Source organism: Varroa jacobsoni, unplaced genomic scaffold (genome assembly GCF_002532875.2).
Source record: "Varroa jacobsoni isolate VJ856 unplaced genomic scaffold, vjacob_1.0 scaffold_1203, whole genome shotgun sequence".
NCBI lineage: Eukaryota > Metazoa > Arthropoda > Arachnida > Mesostigmata > Varroidae > Varroa > Varroa jacobsoni.
The window spans coordinates 330,456-355,171 of record NW_019214105.1 but is presented as its reverse complement, the minus strand read 5'-3'; the positions used below and the strand labels follow the sequence as shown (position 1 = coordinate 355,171).

The 24,716-nt window shown below is 40.8% G+C and overlaps 1 protein-coding gene and 1 long non-coding RNA gene across 2 annotated transcripts in view; both read right to left on the bottom strand.

The window, feature by feature from the left end:
• The window catches only part of LOC111267620 (uncharacterized), a 53,343-nt gene that overhangs the window by 17,934 nt on the left and 10,693 nt on the right, over positions 1–24,716 (bottom strand). The window lies entirely within an intron of this gene.
• LOC111267618 (beta-4C adrenergic receptor) lies at positions 9,410–20,058 on the bottom strand. Its single transcript, XM_086971377.1, has one exon. It carries the CDS (start codon positions 19,820–19,822, stop codon positions 18,698–18,700), a length of 1,125 nt encoding a protein of 374 aa, XP_086827503.1. The 5' UTR covers positions 19,823–20,058; the 3' UTR covers positions 9,410–18,697.

Genomic DNA, 24,716 nt, shown 5'->3' with positions numbered 1-24,716 from the left:
CAATGGGTTTACCGAATCGGATTAAAGAACTGCAATGGGTTTCGTCAGAGCTGCGGCGAGCCTGAATACGCTTCCACCGAGATTATTAATATCGTTTCGCATGATTGTATGACTAGGCTTAAGTTCGTGAATTTGGAAATCATCAGACTTATATTACCCCCATCGATCACACATTTTCTTCCGACGTTTCAGATGATTCGTCCAAACATGCAATAGAGTTACATGAGTCAAAAAGCACAACATTTTCGGATATATCCATTGTTTCGAGCCCGAATCAGCAAAAAAAAAAAAGCCAACTCATATTCTATTTTGGAGTGATTCGGTTAATCTGTCCCACGGCAGATGATTAAACCTATTAATTTTACATAATATTGTGTATTTACTAAATCTAATCGCAGGAGCAGCTGTCATTTGGACGTTGTCTAATTTATTAAAGTAAATGTTGACAACAGAATAAATAATTTGTCTAGTTCAGTTCAATTGGATTTAGCTTGCCGGGCCTGCGTGTTGTACGAAATATGGTTGTTTCAAGTAGACATGAAATGTTCAAATAGTGCTGAATCATATTTAGTTATTATATTTGGTATCTCAGCCTAATTGAGCGAACTTAAACTTACTGGTTTACCATATATATATATATCACACTTTTTACTTTTCAGGTAACAATTTATGTGGTTGGAAAGCATGATGGATGCGACCTAGCGCATTGCAGACGTTGACAGATCATGAAGATTTTCAATGCAGACTACTCATTGTGTAAAAAATTTTATTATAGCAGTTGTTTAACTCAACAAATCTCATAACTTGATACTGTTAATTCCTGAATAAGGAACGTATGTATACTCAGTCACTAAACTTGAGTGCGAAACTATCTATTTAAATTCAAGTAATTGTCCTACAATATTCGCCTCTGAAGTCTATCCTTATTTGTGTTTCACTCTCTGGTTCGTATCTTTCCACCTGCGTTGATGGTTTTTTCCGCATCTAAAAACTTCTCCTAAAACGGATGAGGGTTAGTTACGCTCGGCAAGCACTTAAACTTCGGCTAATGTTCATTTTCATCTGGAAACGAGATTAGTTGAACAGTTCCTCTATAGTTTGATAAATATTACTGGCTCCGTGTACATTTACATACACAAATGCTGACTGCCGCTTCCTCTATTTGGCTCCTCGTTGCCACATATTTATAAACATCTGTTTACGCGTATGAAATGTGGCGATAAAAATGGTCAGAAGTATTACTAGTTCAGGCAATCTTTGAAGTCTCACTTTAACCGCATCTGCCAAGCAGAATGTTCACAAAATACAAAATGAAGTCCCTATTGAAGATTAGCTTGTTTCTTTGATTAGAATGTTTCTTTGAATTCATATCTTAACCGTTACATAGAAAATTTTCTCACTAGTGTCCGGCCCGTTGACATTTACGATCGACCGCTACGCTGGATCTGCGTCATTTCGGATGGTCTTAAAAAGAAAATAGATTAGTTATTTTATTTAACGTTACCGTAAAGGACACACTATCGCTTTTGGTAAGTATAAAACGAAGTGTTGATATTATGTTTTTAGCCATGTTCCCCGCATTCGTAAGCGTTCCAACCGCAAAGCGTAACGACTGAGATGTAATAGACCCTTGTTAGGAACTTAAATGGTTATAGAACTTCAGTGAACTTAAGTAGGTTTTTGTTTAGCCAAACCTTTGGTGGCAATCGTTATCTTTACCTACTTGCTTACATACGTTTATATTGTCGCCTAGATCTGTGTAGGCGAATCGACACGATTTGGTCTCACACACTGAGTCAACGTGGCCGGCATCAATTGTTACCCTCGTTAAATTTATCCAGACATGAACGGTGAAGCACAGTAGCGTGCTTTCGGCTCTTATCGATGACCAGCCATCAGACAGAGCTCATCCTCACCACACATCGGTAACGCAGACAGGTTCAAGTGATATTCGGGGCAGATTGCCCAATGATGTATATCGGCGGTTAAGCTATATCGCTATGAACTCGACAAGGTAACATAATGCTGCAGGGCACCATTATCAAGTGTCAAAATGGTTCACTTTTTTGGATGCGACCTGGAAGGTGGCTCAGTGTTGTGGAAAGCAAATGAATTAAATAGGATAGTTCGCAGGCCTGAGGAAGCAAAGTGAACCTAGGTGACTCCGTGCGAGTAGATTGTAATGGCGTTATTATAGATGACAGGTTTACGCAGTTTGTCAAAAACAAAACTACAGGTTTCGCGACTATAAATTATTAAATAAAATGGTAAAACATTGTTAGTAGATTAGTTCGTGAATTGTACGACTTACAATAAACAGGGAAAAGTTTAATTTCTGGCCGGCAAACGTCTGAAGAAAAACGATGACTTCATGGTTAAATTCTATTATTTCACAGGCCAATCAGTAGGTGATGAGGTTCTGTTTGCAAAAATCACTGCTCATAAGAGTAGTTTGTGGGCGTTTACAAGCGACGGTTGTGGCTGTAGTTTTATCAGGGATATTCATAGAAAAGGACATATCGCAACCAAAGTCAAAAATTCCAATAAAGCACAAAATCATCTTTATCATTAGCATGTGCAGAGTTCGGGCTAACGCGTAATGTTAGTGCGAACTAGAAACTCTACCAGCAGAACGCATCGGATCAACATATATCGAAGAAAAACAAGATGAAGGGCTTTGAAAAACTGTCCTTTATCACAACGATAAACAAGCAGAGCTTACCATTAAACTAACTTCGCTAATCATAACTGTGTCGGATAGCGAATGAGGACGCCGAAAAGAGCTGGGCCGTTGTTCTGAGGTACGTTCGTATATTTGTGTGTGGTATTCTTGTACAATATATCACTTAGCCAATCAGCCGATCTGTGCGGGTCAGAACGTGCACTAGCTGTTAGCTCCGACGAATTACTTTATCATCATGCTCAATGTATCTTCGGGGACTGCTATGTCTGCCGGTGGTTTAGAGAAGAACTAAAAAACCAACCAGAAATATGCGGATATTTTAGATCGCTTGCTCACTCTACCTATTTTTTACCTAGAGTTGGGACATGATGGATGCTGCAGTGGAAGGGCGGCTAGTAGCGAGTGATGGAAATTGACGGCGAAAAGACATAGCCACCGTAAACAGGATAACCGTAGGATAGGCTGTAGGGGACTAAAGTAGACTGCACGCGACATATTGTACGAACGTACATGGAAGCACCAGGGGAATATGGGCTTGTTCTTTGACAGTCTGAGCCAAAATCAGGCAAGGTGCTTCGGCGCGAACGCCCTCAAAAAAGAAAGGCATTAATCTAGACAACGACCGTCTATTAAGCGAAAGAACGGGCACAGGTGGAATCGCGAAAAAAAAACAGGCGAGATCTCTTCTGCTACGGGAGCTTCCAGTTCAGGATTCGCCAGACGTCGATCTTCAATTGCCTTGGGTTGGTCATACAGAAAGACGAATCTTTCATTTGGGCTCGCCTTCAATAGGCTCTCCGTTTCTCGTTTAGTGACGAGGCGGAAAGTGCCGCTTAGGGTAAAGGAATGAAGGGGCTATCGAAATGAGAGTTTTCAATTTATTTACGACAAGAAATAGAGGCAATAGAGGTAGATCTATGGGCAGCCCTGTTGTTAATTAATGCAGGCGTACGGTGCAGAGAAATACAGGTGGCAGAGCTCTCAAAGAGATAAGAAAGCTACTGATACCTTTTTATGTAGATCGCTCGCTAGCAAATATATTGTGCACATAGGGTCTTAAAATGCAATTCGATAGACTTTTAAACTGAATAGCTTAAACTTCGTGCAGATAAAATCTGACTGGTAGATGCTCCAATTTTCTAGAAACGTGGGAATGAAAATCAGTTGAAGTTACTCCAATAAGAATGAGTTCAAAGGAAAAAACATATTTTTTTTTCTCGAAAATCAACACTTAGGTGTCAAGTTTTTGTTTCGTGAAAGCCATAGCGCTACAGGAGTTCATCGAAGATTGGTGAAGACAATAGGCAAGGCATTAGACGCCAGAACGGACCCAAAGTACAACAATGTGTGCGGTAATCGGGGAGGCTTTTCACGGACGCGGAGCTAGGAGTCTAAGGACTTTGTCGGCCAAACTGATATCTCACATGTAACATGTTACAGAATTTCAGCTTAAATACTGAAAATACGTAAACACAGTGAAAAAAAAGACCTTGTGAATTGATTCCAGGCCGGTTGGAAATGCGTGTGGTGTAGTCAGCGTACGATTTGCGAAACTTTAGTCAAACAAAAAGTTCGTTTAAAGCGTACAGTTGCCATAAAAAAGCCAAAATTCAATTCCTACAGGCGAAAAGCGCTCCATGGAGGGAATGGTGTTGCCCTGAAGGGAAATGAAGTTCGGTAGAAGTGTCGAGTAAGTTCGTACGCAAGATGATGGTAGTACCTGCAATGGGTATCAGGAACATCTGCTGCTATAAGATACTCGCTGAAAATTAAACAATAAATGCAGCCCGTTAATTTAAATTTCTCCAGCTTATGAACCGTTGGCACGTCGATCGAAAGTAGAGTAGTAAGAGTCTGCTTACTCGATGACAATGCCAGACCTCATCGCCATGTTATGTTGTTTTAGAACAAGAAACTAATCAATATAAGCTTCAACTCGCGTACCCACTCGGTGTAAGTCTATGTAGATACGAGCCTTCCCGTTCTCTAAGAAATATAATTAGTAGGGAAACATATCTCATTATGAATTTATTTCGAGAGGCCACAGGTTATATATGGGAACTTGAGAGACGGATATATGGCTATAGAAGCCGCCAGAGCGTCGAGACGACGATCTAAAATATGGAGAAAGGTGCCCTCAACATATATTAAAAACCATCATTTTTGGCCAAATTAATTTAAAAGTTATTTATTCTCGAAAATCAAGGTATGCCGGATTTCCTCGTAACAGCCTAACATTTCTTCAAGCTGTAAAAAGCCAAATTCGCCATGTAATGAATACCTCACATAAGCAGATGCAAGATGTGTAGAAACAAGGTTGGAGTAAGTATGTATATATTTGTTCTATGATCTATTTTTGTTGGTCAAGGATTGCTAGCTACCTGAGAATGACAGCACTATATATCTGCTAAATGAGAAAGCGACCCTTACTATCTTGTCTGAAATTTCAATACCTTGTTAGAGATGGTTAGAGAACTTACTATCTGCCAAGATTCTTTAGGTTGAAGTGTTTTTTTTTGCCGAAACTCCTTCGAGTTTTATTGAATGTCTCTCCCATCATCAAACAGACGGAATTTTTTGCATTTCCAAGTATGCGTCCCACTTCACTGAGAAATACATTCAAATACTCTTACGTCGACATACAGCATGAATTTTTTTCCGCTAAGCGCTATTCTTCACGTGTCATACTTCTGACAAACCAATGCTTTCGTAAAGTCCTTTCCACCCTCAGCCACCTCTGCCCAAGTAAAATGTCATAATTTCACCCCACTGGCTGTGGGAAATGCATTCTGTGACCAAATGAAGAGCCACCATCAGATACGGCAAGGTCGACTGCATTTTTGACTTTCTCGTTCGTTTCTCTTTGCGTTATAACTTTTCCTTGTCGTCGACATTTGCCGCCTCCATAGGAATCTGCCATAAAGGAAGCCATCTGCAGTGTCTCCATTTGCTGAAATACGCTCCGTGCTTTCTCCCTATAGGCTCGACTTTTATTAACCTGTATCAACGACATTCCTCTAAAGACTTTCACTTAGTTCCTATCAGACACCTAATATGTGATCCGCACCGGGCAACGAGAAAACGTGCGGACGTATTTGGTAAAACTTGTATAATAAGTGCTTAAGAGAAACAAATAGCTGTTACGTCAAATTCAATATCAGTTATTCGTTGTAAAAAGGACCAGACGGCAAAGTGAAGCAGAACGCTACAAGGCTGCTTTGTACACTATAGAAATTCAATTTTCAAACCCTCGAAACGAATCTGCTCTATTTTTATTGTATAAAAATATACAATTCCGGACTCGTCGTCCAAGCGGAGATACCGTTCCAGTATTTATCTCTGCGTACATCGACGGGTACCTAGGTAGTAGAGAAGCTGTTATTTGAATGCAGTATTTATTAGGGTGCTTTCCCCGAGGACACCAGCGAAATTCCCGTCCTTTCGTCGACTCCACTAGTACTTAACCACTCGCAGTATACAACCTATTTGTTCTCCAATAGCCTAACAACTCTAGGCGAAACGCTATATTTACAGTGGCAGATTGTACCACGTAGTAAGCCCTAGCTGCGTCTTATATAGGATTACCCTTTACATTTTGTAGGCCAGAAACGAGACCATCACGATGTGCTTAAACGCACCATTGCAAAACTGCCTACTAACCACTACAGTGACAATGGCCTTTTATTTCACTTCACGAATGTGTTTTGTCTACGTATCTAAAGCCAACGTAAAAATTTCATCATATCACCGAAGTAGCTTTTGATCCTTCATCAATTAAACTGATACTTTTTTCGTCTCGTTCTATTATCCACACGTGTACCGAAAATGAGTTTGGCTTAGAATAGAGTAGACTTACACTTGTAGATTAAAGATTACCATTAAATTTACTGATCGTGATAAACATTACACGACATGCTTGGTTAATTCACTCAACGCTAAAAAAAAAAACGAAAAAACGGGATTCGTTGGCAGTATAGGCGGTAGCGGTGGAGAAGATTGGAAACCGCATAGTCTCTTGTTCTAATTTAGTTGGACACATATAGATCCAGGCGGTCTTGAGCTCGCAAATTAATAATAAATAATGTAAACTACTTATTTGTGATTTGTCTCCACAGTGTAAAAAACGCACGAAATGCATTCTGCGGTTCGTCCCTGTACATTATAGGTTTCTGTTATTTACACGGAGATGTAACGACAGAAAAATCTAAAGTTTCTTGTTATCAGCCTCGATAGGCGGAACGATTCCAAGCTTTTCATGCTTTAACTGTAATATTTATAAAGAATGGTTTCAAATCTTAGATTATCTCTTAAGCTTGAATTGTCGGAATTTGTAGAAACAGTTTAGGGTTATTATATATAGGAGCCGTTCACTACTACAGGGGAATAGTAAGTAAACAGAGATGGTATCCTCGATATTTTCCTGGCGTGCATATGGCCGAGTTTCATGTAAGCACTATGCGCGTTTGTAAACACATAGAGCATCAATAAGCCTATTATACTTATATGGGGGGCTGACAAAGGGGACAAAATGGCGCAAATTCGCGATACTTCCGTCATCGCTTTCTGCTCTCGTCCTGCAGATAAGTGGACTTAGCGAAGGCGAAGCGGTGAAAATGAACCGCGGTACCCACTAGAAGAAAAGTGGCAATCATGTATAGATGTTAGCTGATTTATTTGTGAACCCTTTTCAAGATTCATTCTGTAAAAGTATCCTCTTTCCGTATGCATTCGATCAAAACGTAGACAGGTACTGCTCTTTCAGCTGGCAGCTTTTATAGACGATTGAGCCTTACTTAGAACCTCGTACAAAGAAAAGGCTTTGCAATGTCAAAATAGAAATTCTAAAATTTTGAGCAGACAGGGCTATTTTTATGGATAACGCATGATACACTGTTAAATATCAGGTGCCCAATATAAAGTGTTATGAGTCGATTTTATGCCACTAATGAAATAACTCATTTTTCTTTATAATAATTATTATTTAGAATAACTATGGTATTATTCGTTTAATATCCCCCTAAAGTGGAAGGAACAGAGGGAGGAGGCTCTCTATAAAAGTAAAAAAAAATCATATATATATATATAGACATATGGATATCTAGCACGACCAGCCGCGATCGGATTTCCTAAAGCGTCAATGTTTTGCTCAGTGCAAACAAGTCACTGCCATTAACATTTCACAAAAATAATGGACTTTCACGTGAAGGAATAGACATCCAACTCCAGAGAATTGTCATTACCAAAAAGCGGGCTATCTCACACATCTGATCGAATAAACTCTTTTAACAGCCTCTTCGTACCCCCGTATAACGCATCTTACTGAAAACATATACTTCAGAAATGCCATAGAACCATATACAAAAATCCAACATCTACGGACACTTTTTGTATAACCGTTGGTTAAAAACCATTAAATGATATATTTTAATCGATATGTTGAAGATCAGTAGGATGAAAAAGTTCGATAAAATGACAGCAATACACGATCAAATAAACCTTTGGTGGTAGGTTAATTATTGAGTTACGAAAAGCACTTGTTTTGTTTGTTTGTTTGTTTGTTTGTTTGTTTTTTTTGTTGTCCACAATAATAAGCATATTTCCAAATGGGTGTTATCTAGGAGTTTGTTGATACTGTTCCATTTCTTTGAAGCAACGTTAGATAACGCTTCTCACGTTGACGTTTTGATATCAAACTGAAATTAAAAGAACACAAATCTTGATTATACGTATGGCCTAATTAGGAGAGAGTCAAATGACGATTTATCTTTCGTTCGAAAATTTCGTTTCGAAAATCGTTTACACCCGCTTATGATGACGACAACAATAGAAACAAGTTTGTCAATATCAATAAATGATATCCAAAAAGGACTTGGCACATTTAATAAAATAGGTGCTCTGAGGTAGAGGTCTATTAGCGTATCCGATTCGAACGATAAGTAGTAATTTCGAAATTATTCCAGAGACGCTTATGCTACGGTAGATGTCGTGCACTTTTTAAGTCACTGTTCGGATAGTCGCTCCGACGTTTATAATTCGATTTTATTACGGTTCGATTGGTCACCTTAATACTGTACCTACGTTATCGAATCATCTATAAGCTCAGCCTATCGGAAACGTCTTCCTCGATAGAACAAAACATATTCGTAGTTGATAAATCCAGTTTATGTATATACAGAGCGTCTTGGTGCTTCCGCAAGAGATTTTTGTGGGGCATTGTTCATATTGTTCGGAAAACGCCATCCCAAAGCTTTCTTGTCAATGTAACTTTCTTCGATGTCATTCGACCTCGTTCAATATAGATTTCACAGTAGCCTTCAAAATAACGGCACAGCTTTTTAAATAGCCTTTTTCGACAGAGATCTGTTATATGGGGGGATATTTCAAAAGAAAGAAATTTTATCCTAGTATTGAAAGTAGACATACCCTAGAAGCGCGTTTCACCGAAGCAGCGCAATAGGTAACGCGAGAATAGTTTCGCATAAGGCGTTCAAGACAGATGTATGATGATGTCGTAACCGTTTGCTTCGGCACGTACCTGCTGGTATTCGTGCAGAAACAATTCTATCGGCAAGCAATTCTATAGTGGTGGATAGATATAGCTGATTTATGTGCTGATAGTGGAGCAGTCGTCAAGAGTAACACCTAACGGTCTAAGAAACGTTTAGGAGACAATTGCCTGATCATAGTTGGTACCTACTACCTAAAGACAATAATAACAAAGTCGAATGCCAAAGCAATATTTATTCTTCGAACGCCTAATAGTGTCTCGCCATTATTTTCGTGTCTCTCATTTTTTAAAAGCATCAGACATGTGCACGTCGTCTTACCTGCTTCCAGTCTACTTTTTCTCGTTGTGTCCTGCTGTTGTTTTCTATTCTTAAGGTCCATTATCCCCCCAACCCGCCACACACTGAATCGCGCTCGTTCTTCTCCCTTAAAGCTGTGCAAGGCTACATACGCCTTCAGTCAGCATGCACATGACCACATTTTTAATCTGTCATATTTGTTGACATACGATTCGATTTGTCATTCAACATGTCACAATCACCACATCAGCCATACATATCAACAATGAAATCAATCATCGTCAGCTATCCGGCTACTGTCATTTTTACAACAGCTTCATCACAAATTCACACTCTCACAGAGAAGGGTCTTGTTCGACTGCTGTACAAGCGGGGGCAAAAGATGCGAGGAACTGCGAAAAGGCAAACTTACAGTTTTAAAGGGTAAATGGATAGAATCGATTGACGATGGATCTACAAACAGTATTCGACTAGTTATGAAAGGAAAACTTTTTACTGTAGAAACAGATCTTCTACGTGAACCCGGAACTCAAACGAACGCCTAAAACATCCTAATAAAAGTGAGATCTAATCAAGTTACTTAGAATGCCTACAAGCGAATTACATTGCCTCACACTACAAATGTGTATGGTGTCTTTTGGTTATCCTTCCTGTTACATTTACCCTCTAGTTGTTGGCATCGATTTTGACTTTCGGATCTTTGAAAGGCGTCGTATTTTTGTCATTCTAAATGAGCTAAAATCATTTGTGCTCCTGGTGCTCATGTTAGCCCCTTTTTTGCCCATTAACTTTATCATCTTGGCTTTGATGTGTGCAAACCATTACATTAATTATAAAGCCTAAAGCCGCATTCTAGAAACTTCCGTTTCTGGCCGCTTTTGTAAGTAGAAGACGTTTCTAAGGGGATGCTTTTTTCTTATTCAGGGCTGAGCTTTTCAATCTATTTTAATTTGTTTTTCGTTTTTGCGATCACATTTTCTATCCGTTCGATTGGATTTATCTAAAAGGCCCCATATAGCCTAAAGCCCATTTTCTTGCTGGGGGTTGCACCTTGTTGTTCGAGTTATTGCGTTGATCTACACGTAGTCAGTTGCCGCTAGTATAATTTGCCTTAACGCAGTGCTCATCATATTGCTAGATAGGATGAACCATATTCCGATAACCATCGTAGGATTTCGTTTAGCGTATCGCGACGCGTGCGACACGCTGAAAACAGGAAGAAGTATATCGATTTATGTGTAATGAAAACAAACACACTCTTTCGAACAAACTGAATAAACAAACTTCATTACAATTTTAATTTTACACGCAGCGTACTATTTTCAATCAGTCTTCACCAAAGCCCATGACTGTCTGACTATTTGTAATTAATTGTTATCCAGTCATCTGGGTTGATTATCTAAAAAGCTAGATTATTTCTAGCAATGTTCTTTTCTCATGTAGGACACAGAAAGAATAGGTCAGAAACGTAGTCAGCTAGTTTGCCACGCTCGGAAACCTACTAGTTAATCGGAGCGGGGCGGATAAGGCTAATATTTAATAACTCAAGCCTGAGTCAACCTAGGACAAGTATTCACTTCGTTCTCCAGACGCGCCTTTACTCTTCTTTCGCGATATCGGAAACTTGCTTGAATAGTTTGTAACTTACAATCGAAGAGCTTCTACTCTCCCAGCAGACTCTGCTGAGCATTTGCTCTGCATTTGGCCACATTGTCATGTAACTTTATTTCTCTTATTTCTATTATTATATGCCAATAAATTCAGAGTGTACTCGGCCTGTGTTTGTTAAATTTCAGTACTCCGTATTTTACTCTATATCCTGCATTTTCTGTCGACTTTTTCTTGTCGCTTCGTGCTTCCTGTTTCAGCTTCCCTCCACATCAGTTAGTGACCCTTGAATTTGTTGTACGTATAAGCTTACAGGCACACAAACATTCATACAATCCATAACGTTCGTCACAACAAGCGGCTTTCTTTAAAACACACCATTACCGTAATGACGTGAACAAACCTGTTGTTCACGTGGGTCATAACAGTCATTCAATCTATTAGTCGGGCCATTTGTCAATGGCGAGTAACTGCAGAGTTCAGCCTCTAATGTCTAGCATGAGTTTTCAGTCTTGTCAGGTGTCCGTTTTCTGAAATCACCGATCAGGCAGTCAATTCCGCCACCTAACTTATACCGGTACCAATATGTTTGATTATAAGCAGCAGTGGGTATACTAACTCACTCCTGTCATTATGAACCAAATGGTCATCTTCGAGTTTTATCGATATCATAGCCCAGAACAAGCGACCTTCTCCCTCTCTGACGTACGTCACACAAAGAGCTTTCTGTTCGTATTTGCTTTCTAACGGATCGTCAACCATAAGGGATCATGTCTATAAATACCCTTAATTGACTTTCCGTTAAGCATGATGTCGTAAAGAATTGAGGCGGTCAACCTCGTTATTCATGCGCCATGAGCCCCCTTCATTTAATGAATGTTCAAATTTCAATAGTAAACTATTTATTAGATCGTTGTTAATTGATTTCGGCTCTAGCTTATCGTTGATTCGACGTTTGGCCGATAGCGGGACCACAGTGGCTTCGTAGTACTAGATTATATGATTGCTCTGTCGCTAGTCAGATATCAATACAGCAATAAATTATCGCTAATTATCCACCCTTCGTAACTCCTCAGTTCTATCTTCATTGTTTGAAGCTGTCATGCATGACGCCCCCTTCCGTCACTCTGGATTATTGCTATATATTGTATTATCTCGATAACAACACCGTCATCATGATTAAGAATAATTACTAGCGTCAAGGATAATAAGCATATCAACTGGTCACTGAGCACATTGCCGTATACAACGCATTCACGCCGTTCGCACCCATTCATTGAAAACTGTCGCAAGCTGCTAGTAAATCATCAATAGTTGTATTACTATAATTAGTATTTATTACTCTTGTTTATACATAGTTTGTTTATCAGCTAGTTGTCTTCCGTCGGAGAAGACGGACAACAATATGAACGAAGACTTCTGAACAGGTACATATTTATGTCCATTTAATTTATAAGTAAATTAATTTTCTGTTCAGCTTTTAGTTCATTTATCGATTCACATTCTGATCATTTCTGCTAATTCGATGAACTCAGTTGCGTCGGAAGCTCAGATCAATAAATGCATTGAACTATCAGCAGAAGTCGATGCAGAAAAAGAGATTTGGAACAGGATAGATATCTGAGGTATGCTCTTATCGGCATATCTGGCTAGCTATGCTATAATGGAATCGATAAACGAATCATTATCGATAAGGGAACGCAATCTATGATTACTGCTGGATCCGGTTCGTTTTTTTTTTTTTTCGTCATAAAGCTGTTCAGTGGCTTTGTCTTGTCGATAGTATTCGGACAAGTGTCAATGTGTCAACGGTATTAGCCCAGATTGTACTGATATCAAGCTCTTCATTAACGAGACTATCTTCACAAAATCACCCATATTGAGGTTCGGCTATTCACTCCTAACACGTATTCATAATTGATGATTAGCAATGACAGTGCTGTTGACCACTATAGGCAATGATAGCTTGCGTCTTGATTATTTAGTCCTGTAGGGCTCTATATTGATCGTTTCGCGAGCTTCAACACTTATAGCTAGTTCTTCGCAGAATGGCGACGCAACGCATAGCTTCGTAGTATAGCTCATGAAGAGGCTAACGTATCTAGAGTGCAATTGATCAATGGCTTACGAGCATGGTCTTTGTTGAGCCTAGATAACAGCCGAGTTCGTTTTGTGGAGTCAACAAGGATGAAATCAGACCAATGCAGACGTTTCTACTTGAGAAAGGCAAGAGTTGTTGGAGACTGTGTTTAACGATACGTTCGACCTTTGCCTGCATCTAGAGTCTTTGAGGTACCAAAGGTTAGAGGCCAGCTTGTCTCCTTAGCCGATTTAGAATCAAGCCATTTATGCATTTATCTTTTATTACTGAGTTCTTTCATAAACTTTTATGAAGAACGTGCTTTTCTTTTGAATCCATTTCCCCTTTTTTGACTGATTCATGCTTTTCATTTTGTTTGAACGTTGCGTGAGCTTGAATCACCTCGAATACGTATTGTTGAACGGGTTCATCGATGTACGTAGTGACCTCTAGCGTTTTGTGCGGGCGAAACCCAATTCAGAGGGTAGGGCGATGCACTCTCTTGGTTGGTTTAAATAAGAAAAAAAATGTATTATCATGTATAAGTCCTCAATTACGATTCGTATCAAACGATAGTCTTCATTCTGCAATCAGCACATGTGGACATATACTGATTATCGTAGATAACGGCGACAGCTAGTCTCTAACAAAATCCCCTGAAGTCAACAAATTCCCTTTAGGCTTCCTTGTGACTGGACCATGTCACTGTAGTCTGGGAGGCAAACAATGATGATAGCAACGGCTCTTAGAAGCGATTAAAAATATATCGCTAGTAGATACATTCATTATGAAGAACGCAACATTTAGGACAAAGTTAGTTTTCTGGTGAAGATGCGCCGTAACGCTTGCTTCTTGTCATTGAAGCACGTAGGTGATGATGGATATGTTACTAATAATAACTGTCCTATATTTCCTTGTCTTTTCCCGTGCTTGCAACTTCTCTCTAATCAACAGTAGGTAACCTGAAGAAACTGTTTTAATCAAAAATAACAAATACGCACTGTAGGTAACAATGTGACTGTCTACATTTGAAACGTGTCTGGACGGTTAGTGACCGCTTGACGGACGTGAATGGCACGAATAATCTGATGTGTTCTTGTTTTTTTTTCTTTTTTTTTTCCTTTTTTTCTTTTTATAGATATTGTATAATAATAATCAAGTCTCGATATTGCATTAAATGAAAAGGGTAGTTAATAGTGCACCAACGCTATGGTTCACATGTGACTTAACGACGCAGACGCTTAGTCTGTTGCTGTGGTTATTATTTTTGTTGTATGAGCTTCAAATGTTGTATGATACTTCAAATGTACTTTTTGTAACACTTCGGCAGCTGGTTGTAGATACGGCCAGATGTTTTCGCTCTGACGAAGAGTCTGTTAGTAGAGAACGCTGATATGTTTGTTTCTTAGATGAGAACAAACAGTGCTCACTCAATAGGGTATTCTATTTGGACCCTACAGCAAATATGTCCATCTTAATACTTATCACGGAAGACGTTCATTCAGTTGGCAATATATATGTGTATATATAATAATAATAATGTATATATATATATATATGTAATCTTGTTGATGATTTCTACATACATGGCAAGTTCCTTGATTCACGGCAAAGGTAGATTCAGCATGAACTTTTGAACAGTTTGAAGTCTAACTTATGGGCAAGTTGTTTGTTGAATGCATGGCAAATGTCACGGTCCTTAGTCGCAGTTGTTTTCTTTCCGGCGGATTCGAATCTATTCGAAACTATCCGAAACGATTGACGTTGTTTTTATGCAGCAGATATAAATGGTTGACATATTAGTTATGCATGGAAATGTCACTTTCATGTTTCTCGCATCGATAACGATTCCTAGTTCTATGTACAAGTTAAGTTGTTGGTGTGCTTAAATGCTTGGATAATTGCACCTGCGATTTTAGGACGTTCGTTGACAGCATGGAGATGCGGTGCCCACTGGGTCTTAGCCACAATGCGTTTAGCAGAAGGCGGTTGCGTAATGCCCATCGTGACACTGTTGTTGGCTTCTTTTTCTTCCCTACTCATATGATTAGTAGATATTATAAGTAACGTTATTCTCGTTACCGTATGTATCTGGGTCCGACTACCATCAACAAACAGCATTTCCTATGCTATGTTATTCGCTCAGTTTCGCCTGCTTCGAATTCAATATAAACTTAACAATGTAAGAGGGTCAGTGTTTAGGTATACAGGATTGCTCGACACAGCTTAACCGTACCTCGAGGCCTACGACAAAAAACAACATCGAGCGCTATCAGCAACGTACGAACCGTTCAACGACACTTTGATCAGGAGTACTATTACGGGATTAAAACAAATTGCGCGATTGGCTCAGATTAGTGAGAAAAAACAACTTGACGCATGATTTCTCGATACAAAATCCATCTCTCTCTAGTCCCTCTATTATCAATCTTCACTAATATATATATAACAGTATAATAGGTGTTTGTCGTTTCAGCTCATTACAACATTATATTTGTTATTGTGTTGCCAAAGCAAATTGATTGACTAAATTGAAGTTACTTGTAGTGATCGTCACGTATCACGAGATCGACTGGTTATTGTATCATTTTTATACGTTTTCTGTGTCCTAGCTGCCATGTAATATATTTTTTGTTAAGATCACTCCCGAAAGAATGCCATTCGCGTCCGGTTATGCGTCACTGCCACGTGCCTCAGGTTCGACCGCGGTGCGTACTCCACGGTTCAGGCCGAAAGATACTATCATTACTAGATGTCGATTAGGGTGCTTCAAGCGAACGCAGACAAAATGAAGCAGACGTCAGTGGGTATAGGCAAACGGATGATACATGAATATAGATCTGAACGAGGAAGCTTAGATGAACGAGTGGGTTCTAACGATACAAGTAGAGTATGTATTTCTTGTGAAATATCTAGCGCTGTCGAGTTTTTGGCATGATATTATCATTATTACTATTACACTGACGTCATAATGTTATCAGGTATGGGACCAAAAATGGCCACTAACACGCTACTCGATCGAGCTGTGCATCGCCTTGTTACTTCTGAAACTAGGACACACTTCGCCGGCTCACTCCTGTTCTCAAATGCCCTTTTTCTTCCGCACAGGTTTCATGGGGTCATATAAATCCAAAAATAACACATATTGCGAATTATTCATTGCTGACCATTACGAACGAAATGTATAACGAGATCAAGTCTCACCAAAGGAAGCTTACATACTCGAACAAACCAAATTGACCTATCTTCAGTCGGTTTTCTGGACGTCGACCTGAAATCAGGTCGAATCCAAAAAATATACAACACATTAATGTTACAACCAGTTAAAACGGTCCCGCCGCTCAGGCTCTCGTGGCGCTGAACAGCCCCTTTCGTTTATTCTACACTCTTACCGCATCTTTTGCGTGGTTTCCTTCCGACAAGAGCATCCAATACTACGAATCCGCGTTTAAGAATGCAGATTATTCTATAGTACATGCTCATGTACAATCTGAAGCGATCCAAAATAGTTCTGTTGAAAACATAACGGCATGGTAAAAATTTTATGTCTTTCTATATCGATTTGCCAAAGTAGCGAAATGCTTTGAGTTGTTCGACCATAGTTTCTTTTGCCCTGGCTCTCTACCTACGCAGAAATGGCTAGTAATATTAATCTACCAGAGAAATTGGTTTCGAAACAAGCTGCTCTGAAGGGGAATATGGCGTATCTCTTCAGTAGTAACATTTTCGCTTGTCTTTATGTGTAGGCGTCCGTATGTGTGTGTCTTTATTGAGTATCATTTCATTCTTCGTTTGAAATCACAATGTGAACACACAAGGTTTTCTGTGAGCAGGGCAAAAATCTAGGCCGGCGCCACGCAAACTACCTAAAACATAATACTTATATTTCGAATTAGAACTGCGGCAGATCAATAGAGATCTCTGTATTTTTTGCTTTTCCATTTGATATATATCAGCCGGCTAATCATCCAAGCACTGTGGTCGAATTAGCGGCATTGTCACAGCGGTTAGAAGTCTAGAGCTTTGCTTGTCCTACATCATTTTCGCCTTACATATATTCACAGAGCTTTCCGCTTCAATGGACCTGGTCCTAGCATAAGTCATTTTGATGATAACGTGAGTGTCGTCCGTCTAATGCTTGGTACTGCTTATACCTCATTGCTTTAATCACCACCTTTTCCATACATAGTCGTCGTCTTCTCTTCTAGTACATTAATCTTCCACGCCGCTCCGATCAAAGGATGTACCCCATCATCCATTCGCTCGGCGATGCAGCAGTTCTATGGGGCGATGCTTATGTATGTTATGCTCTCGCGAATTGTGTCTGGTACTGTTTATTGATGTTTATGTTCGAGTGTTTGAGCATCAGCATGGGCGAGTGTAGATACATGTGCGTATGTGTGTATGTGTAACCATGTAATGTCTATGTAGAGGTTATTTTCGTACTTCGTTCATTTCGTCGGAAAAATGCTCGCTTAGAGACGGTCAGCTAGCGACATGTTGACAAAAACAACTCCTGCCATTGCCACAGCCGTTTAGACAATGCGCCGCAGTTTCAACAGCATTGGGAGCTCGTTTCACTATTGGCAGAAACGTATGATAACGCGAAAAATGTGCGCGCAATGAGATCGGTGACGGCGCTGTGTGGTTCTAGTACAGGCGATCCTTCGTACAATATGACTATAGACATTTTGATCTTCACGTATTTGCTTTTATTGTCTGATAGCTCATAGAATAGGCAACGAGCAACAATTGAATGAGTTCGTATGGTTACGATGGCTGCCGGTCAGATTTGTCGAGGACGGCTAGCAGAGTATGAATGGAGGTCCCGAATGTTTGTTGTAATGCAAACACAAACACGACACAGGATAATTATTTTACCCTTGATCTGCATTTTGTTAAAAAAAAGAAAACGTTATTCAGATCTTTATGCTGTTAGTTTCAAAAGCCTAGCCAAAACCGTGTGTCAAATGGGTCCCTTGTTAAGATTTTCCGGCAACTATTAAAGGGGCACCGCCCTAAACATTGACCTGCCTTCTTCGATCTTATTAACGCTGCTGTTAATTATTCGCATTGTGGAAAACACCACTATTCAGTGGACCTAATTAGTGCGTTATGGCTGTGTATTTTATTTGAAAAAAAAAAATTAATTTCTGTTTTCAGACAGTAATATATTGTCTTTACATAACATGTTGTCACGTTACGCATTGCCACGTCCTTAAATGGCCTGCGATGGGTTCGATTTACTGTAGCTGTTTTGACGCTTGCCTTTTGATGGAAAGCGACGCGTATCAGTTGTTGGTGCTTATGGCAGTTTATAATAAATGTCGACAATATGTCATCGGTACGATCGTCATGAATTATGAGCCACACTTGCTCAAAGTTAGCGCCTGTAGCTTTTCGCTTGTATAATGTTTACAAGCGTAGCATATGCTTTGTTCTGTTTTCTGTCGTTGTTACTGTTGTTACCGTTTTACAAGTGAAAAGGTTAATAATGATATTGTATTAGGTTATTGCCACCTAAATAAGGTCATGCTTGGCCCTGTCCAGCTGGCCTGCTGTGATGAGATTCGGCCAGGGAGTGTCTTGGTGGTCAGGACTTCTGGCTGGGGATACGCGGGGGATCTTATTTGTCACCTGTGCAGGGCAACTGCAACTGCTAGAGCGGTGATCGACGTCCAAACCCGCGATGGATGCCGCGGTAGCGGTTGAATCGCGTTTCGAGCAGCCGAGTACTCGACGGAACGCCTCTCGAAATTCGGTGTTAAGAAAAGCATAGATAACTGGGTTGAACGCCGAGTTCACATAGCCTAACCATGTTATGCTTGTGCGCACCTCATAGGGCGGTTGGCAGGTCTCGCAGAAGGCCGCTACCAGGTACATTATAAAAAAGGGGAGCCAGCACGCGCTGAAGACGCCCATCACTATGCCGAGAGTGCGGATCGCCTTCGTGTCAATGAGCAGCTGCTTTGACCGGCGCCGAAGGCTCCTTCGCCGAGTGGTATCACCACCTTGACCACTCTGGATGAGAGAGCGCTCGAGCACCCGGATCTCCCTAGCTTGCCGTTCAGCTACCGCCAATATTCGCGCGTACACGTAGAACATGACGGGTAACGGTAGGTAGAACGAAATCAGCGACGATATCAACGCATAGGTTGGATTGACAGCCAGCTCGCAAGTATAGTCGTCCCATTGGTCTTCGGGGCCGAACCAGCCGCAGAAAATTGGAATGAACGAAATCGCCGCCGACAGAATCCAGATAAAGATGATGACAACGAATAGACGTTTCTTTGACACACACGCGCGGTAGCGTAACGGTCGAGTCACCGCCCAGAATCGATCGAGCGATACAAAACACAGATGTTGTATTGATGCAGTACAACACATGACGTCACACGATATCCACATGTAGCAGGCGACGCGACCGAAACGCCACTCGCGCACAACATCGACGATGATCGTGAATGGCATGACGAATAGCGCCACGGTAATATCGGCTGTCGCGAGTGACGCGAGCAGGATGTTCGTCGCGGAGCGTAAACGACGGAATTTCGATACGACGACAAGCACAAGAATGTTTCCGACCAGCGTCGTGAGCATGATGCACGCTCCCACCACCGCTCCAAACCATCTTAAAGCGGTCATTTCTTCGGGCGAATCTGACGGCTCCCCTTCGGTCGACACAGCGAGCTCGCCAACGGCCGCATTGGTAGCGGCCGCCGATGAGAGGCCCGACAACTCCAGCGTTATGAAACGGAATTAAGTTTTCAACCCGGACTGTTACATCTCCGCCCCTCTGCAGCTTGCTTCAAGCGTCTGTCACTGCTGCAGCTGTTGCCGCGCGGCGCTTGCCCAGACGGGATGGTCGAAACCGGTCGGGGGTTCAGAAGCCCCAATGTGCGTATTGCAGATCTGCCCCCTGCGAACCGAGGATCATGATATCGACGATGAAGATAACAACGACAACGACGTTGATACAAGTTTCGTGAGAAACAAGGATCGCGCGGAGTTGTCCGCTTGTTGTTTTCAGTACCTCCACACTGCTAATGTTCTTACAAACCTGCTAGATTTGTAAATTACAAGGTTGATTGTTGTTATGATGAGGATAATGATGGTGATAATGATTTTATTGCTGTAGTAGATATTATCGCTTCTTTTAACAGCAGTCGTTGGAGTAGCAAACGCCGAATGCAAACCGGCTCAATATTCACGTTATTCACGTGGCAGTCCGCGTGCAACCAGACGTTTATCATACGACTTGAACCGACGTGTGGGAATACGTAAACGGAGAGCCCAAGTGATTCTTCTTTTTGAAGACGAGGCACTTCACAAATACACGCTCGGTAAATAAGGCTGGCGTCGGTGGCGATGAGGTGACGAGTCGCTGCCGCTACATATAAACAGTAACACCGGAACAACGTAAACGTAAATCCACCGGGGTGCACCATGAGATTGACCCAAGCACTACCACTACAACGATGGTAACACCACAAAAAGCCGCTCGTGTAGCCCAGGCAATATCATTGTGTGATGACTACAGTAGGTATTATTGTTATTATTATATATATATATACATATATATATATATATATATATATATATATATACATATATATATATATATGTATATATATATGTTGATATTGCTTCGTTGTGGTTGCTACTACTTTGGGGCACGCACAACAATCGCTCAGACTTCACCGGGAGGCACCTCAACGTATCATGAAAACGGGGTGAGCGACTTCAATCACTCACCTGCCTTTCACAGGTATTTGCCTGTTCTCGACGGAGAGGCTTCATCGTCTTCAACACACAACACTTCTCCTCAAAGTTAGTAATCAGGACTTTACACACCTATGAACTCTACCAGTTTGTTGTTTGCGGTTTACCTGTTGGCTTCAATTTAGTTGATCATGAATGACTTTAACGAGAGCAAAATGAAGAAGAACTACTATTACTAAAATTACTACATCTATATCTTGGTTACAATAGTAACTTTTGAGGGCCTACGATGTTTTTTAACTATGTTTACTTAATTCGAATCTATCGCGCGGTCGATTGCATCATTGACTTTCGCCTATATATCTATATATCTTTATGATATAGACGAGCTATGCATTTGCCAGCAAGTCCCTCAACCAAACTATTATGCTGCATTTGTGCCAGTCGAGGTGCGCGGCTGGTTGATTGCCTAATTGGTCGCCCTGTGATTTCAAGGGCCCGTTGTTAGCGCGAACGTCCTCACTCAATCAGCTATGGGTCATGTATGCGTTCTCCGTCAAAAGCCGTTAAAGGGAGGGACTGGGGAGGGCACTTGGGAGAGGGTTCCTACGATGGGAGGCGACGATCCGCATGAAACCACCGCCACACGGAGTATGGCAGAATGGCAATGGTACCATTACCACGAGAACAGCCGCCTACTAGAACCATCGTGTTGGCACGCCACACCACGGCCACAGCCGAGGCCACCAAGGCCGCTGGCCGGATCTACTGTTGGACGCAAGCACCCTTGGGCCTGACCGCTTCGGGGTCCTCAGAGGGCCCTAAGAGCGGCCCTCCCTACAAAGAGCCTACACCACTACGGCACAGCGCAACAAGATATACCCAGTTGCCCTCTTCGTTGTCTTAGTCTTAAAGGTTATTACAAACATCCGAGATATTTGGCGGCATTTTGCAGGTCGACGAGTAGAAAACAAGACCGAAGTACGGATAAAATCCACGAGGAAAGCAAGAAGTATATAACACGATTGAAGGGTGGATAATTGCTGCTCTATCATACGAAGACCGACGATACTAACTACTAGCGCAGTACGCGACTTTGGGTGTGGTTTAAGCCACAAAATCTATACTTTTCGACCCTTTCGGCATAACCTAAATTTGATTTGTAAGGGTATACGCTTCCAAGCGTAATGTTAACACTTAGCGTTCCAAAAGGAACACGGATACCAGTATATATGGGGAAGGCTATACATGAGTACATATTTTCTGTTCTTGCTGCTAACCGACTTATAGGTCGTAGCTTGTTGCTATGGTTTGCCACCATCACGGCGTTAAATCACTGAATATATGGCAGCTGTAGCTGTACATATCCACAAACAATTACGTGATACTGTCTGCCCCTGCTGTTCCTTTGCATACTACGCTATGGATAGTTCATGGCGCACTCATAACTAATTAATTCAAACAAAGAAGGCGGAGGAAGAACTCACCAAGCTAGACCCGCTATGACGTTGTCACGTATATACAAATCGATCTGCTTCCACATTCCCTTTCAAGCTGCTTACTCACTTGTTGCTCAAATTATAAGCGATGCAAACAAGGAAGAGTTATTTCGAAACAATTAGTGGCTCTTTGTTGGAACTCCCTCCTTAGGAACAACATGATATATACCTGGAAACGCCACGTTCGCCTAAGCTTAGAGGCAATACTACTGATCTGACCATTTCGCTGAGCACCAAAGCCGTTTTCTTTTGGGGGGTGGGGTGAGGGGCAGAGTTTTGACAGAGGGATAAGTGTACCACTGCTATACTATGCTCGCAACAGTCTGCACTGTTGTTAATAGTGGCGGACCGAATAGCACACCACCGAAGAAGGACCTCTCTCGCCGCGTGATATCCCGCGTGAGCCTGAAAACTGATGTCTGTTGCTGCCCGAGCGTCCCGTCTAGAGCAGCACAAAGAAATTTTTTTTGGTCAGGAATATCCTGCTAAAACGGAACGGACGAGGTTAAATATATGCGGATTATGATTGTATACTTTTATGGAAACACTCGCTAGACCTTCAGTATTTAAACTTCGCTTCGTAAATCAGGGTCGCGGTTATTTTACTTTGATTATTCCCACAGGGTTTGACAGCGTTAGACTATAAAAGGATATGTATGATACTATAAAGCCAATACTGACTTGTCATATGTTTAAATTGCATGTCTTTTCTATTTGACTCAACTATTATTTTTAAAATGAACCGTTTTTATATAGTTGGTTATGACTTCGATTTGTATATGGCCTGAGGGAAAAAGAGGAGCCATATACAAATCAAAGAGGCCGCTGTACATAGCTACGCTTCAATCAGTTGCTCCTGTTTCCACTGGAGTGAAGTAAATTCTATAATGGTTCGATCTAGATAAGATTTTTTCCCCGACCAGCTTTGTTCCTCAAGTATTGCAAAGTTCAGTTAGCTTATTTATGGATACTACTTCTTTCCTCTATAATCTACTTCGTTTTGACACAACGCGCAAATCACTAATCATCTAGGCAGTTTACAGTGGCGAACATGTCTGATCAAAACGAAACGTTTGGCAAAAGAGTAAACTTCCCGTCAAATCGACAGCTCCGAGCCGTTATTTGACATAGAAACAAACGACTAGTCGTTAAAGTAACAAGGCAGGTAGAATACGAGTAGCGATATCCTTAAATGTTGTCGGAACCTCTCGAAATCTCTGTAGCATAGATTCATCCTATATAGAAACTAAGGAGCTGTTGATCTTTTTCGGTACGGCAAACGAAGGCGTGATCGTTAAGGTCAGTTTTGCCATGATCTTAAGGATTAGCCTGTTTCTCTGTCGGTTTGTTAAAAGATGGCCAAAGAATTATTTTATTCGTAAATACCACAATTGCCAAGAGAAGGAGGAAAATGCGTCATGCATAATTGTTTACCCCAAGTAAAGCGTGAGCAAGTGCCCGCTGAATAGAAAAAAAGTACTGTCAAAATAAATAAACGTATACGTACGTTATGAAAGTATCAATAATCATCAGCTTTTTGCTACAATTGCACTTTGTTTTACTTATGTATGATCTATGTACTGAAGGATATTTTCATTATATGAAGGGTATTAATAGATCTATTTGGGTAAACTCGCAAAAAGTTATGACACATTTTTATCTATATTCCCGACAAAGTCAAGTACTGGGAGAGCTTTAGGGCACTTAAAAAACAATTTCACTGTGCCGCGAGCCATCGCATAAAAAAAGTGCAAGCGCTACGTGCATCGTTTATGAAATTCATATAACCAACCTTGCATTTCCTTAAGGGCTATTATGGTTAGGCAACATATCTTCATAGTGATTTTTCAGCGAAAATGTATTAAGGCAAATGACAAGAGTTAAAGACCAATTTCATGATCGTCAATCTCTCGTAGCTATCAGACCATAAAATCTCTTATCATGAGCTTTTACAGAAAGCAGATACACAACTAGCGGCCCTATATCATAAAATTGGGATTGATCGCACATTCTTTCATTCTTCCACAGCGTTAAGCGAATCCTCATGGGCTTATATATATATATATAGATTTCTTTGAACATTGACAGGTACTTCCCCTTCTGGATATGTAGCTATCTAGAGGACAGATTTTCACTGGTAAAGTAAGTGTGCCGTTAACCGTTGCTTTGAATTAAAGTAAGCTTTTAACTTCATTTTGAATATAGAAGATGTGATTTCCTCTTTTATATGTGTAAATAAGCTCAAATTATAAGGCTCTCTAATTCTAAGAATCTTACCTAACTTAACTTTCCAAATGGCCGTAAATAAATGTATTTCG

What these genes read in the sequence shown, in the direction of transcription:
- LOC111267618 (XM_086971377.1), bottom strand. Translation starts at nt 19,822, where the DNA reads ATGACCGCTTTAAGATGGTTTGGAGCGGTGGTGGGAGCGTGCATCATG.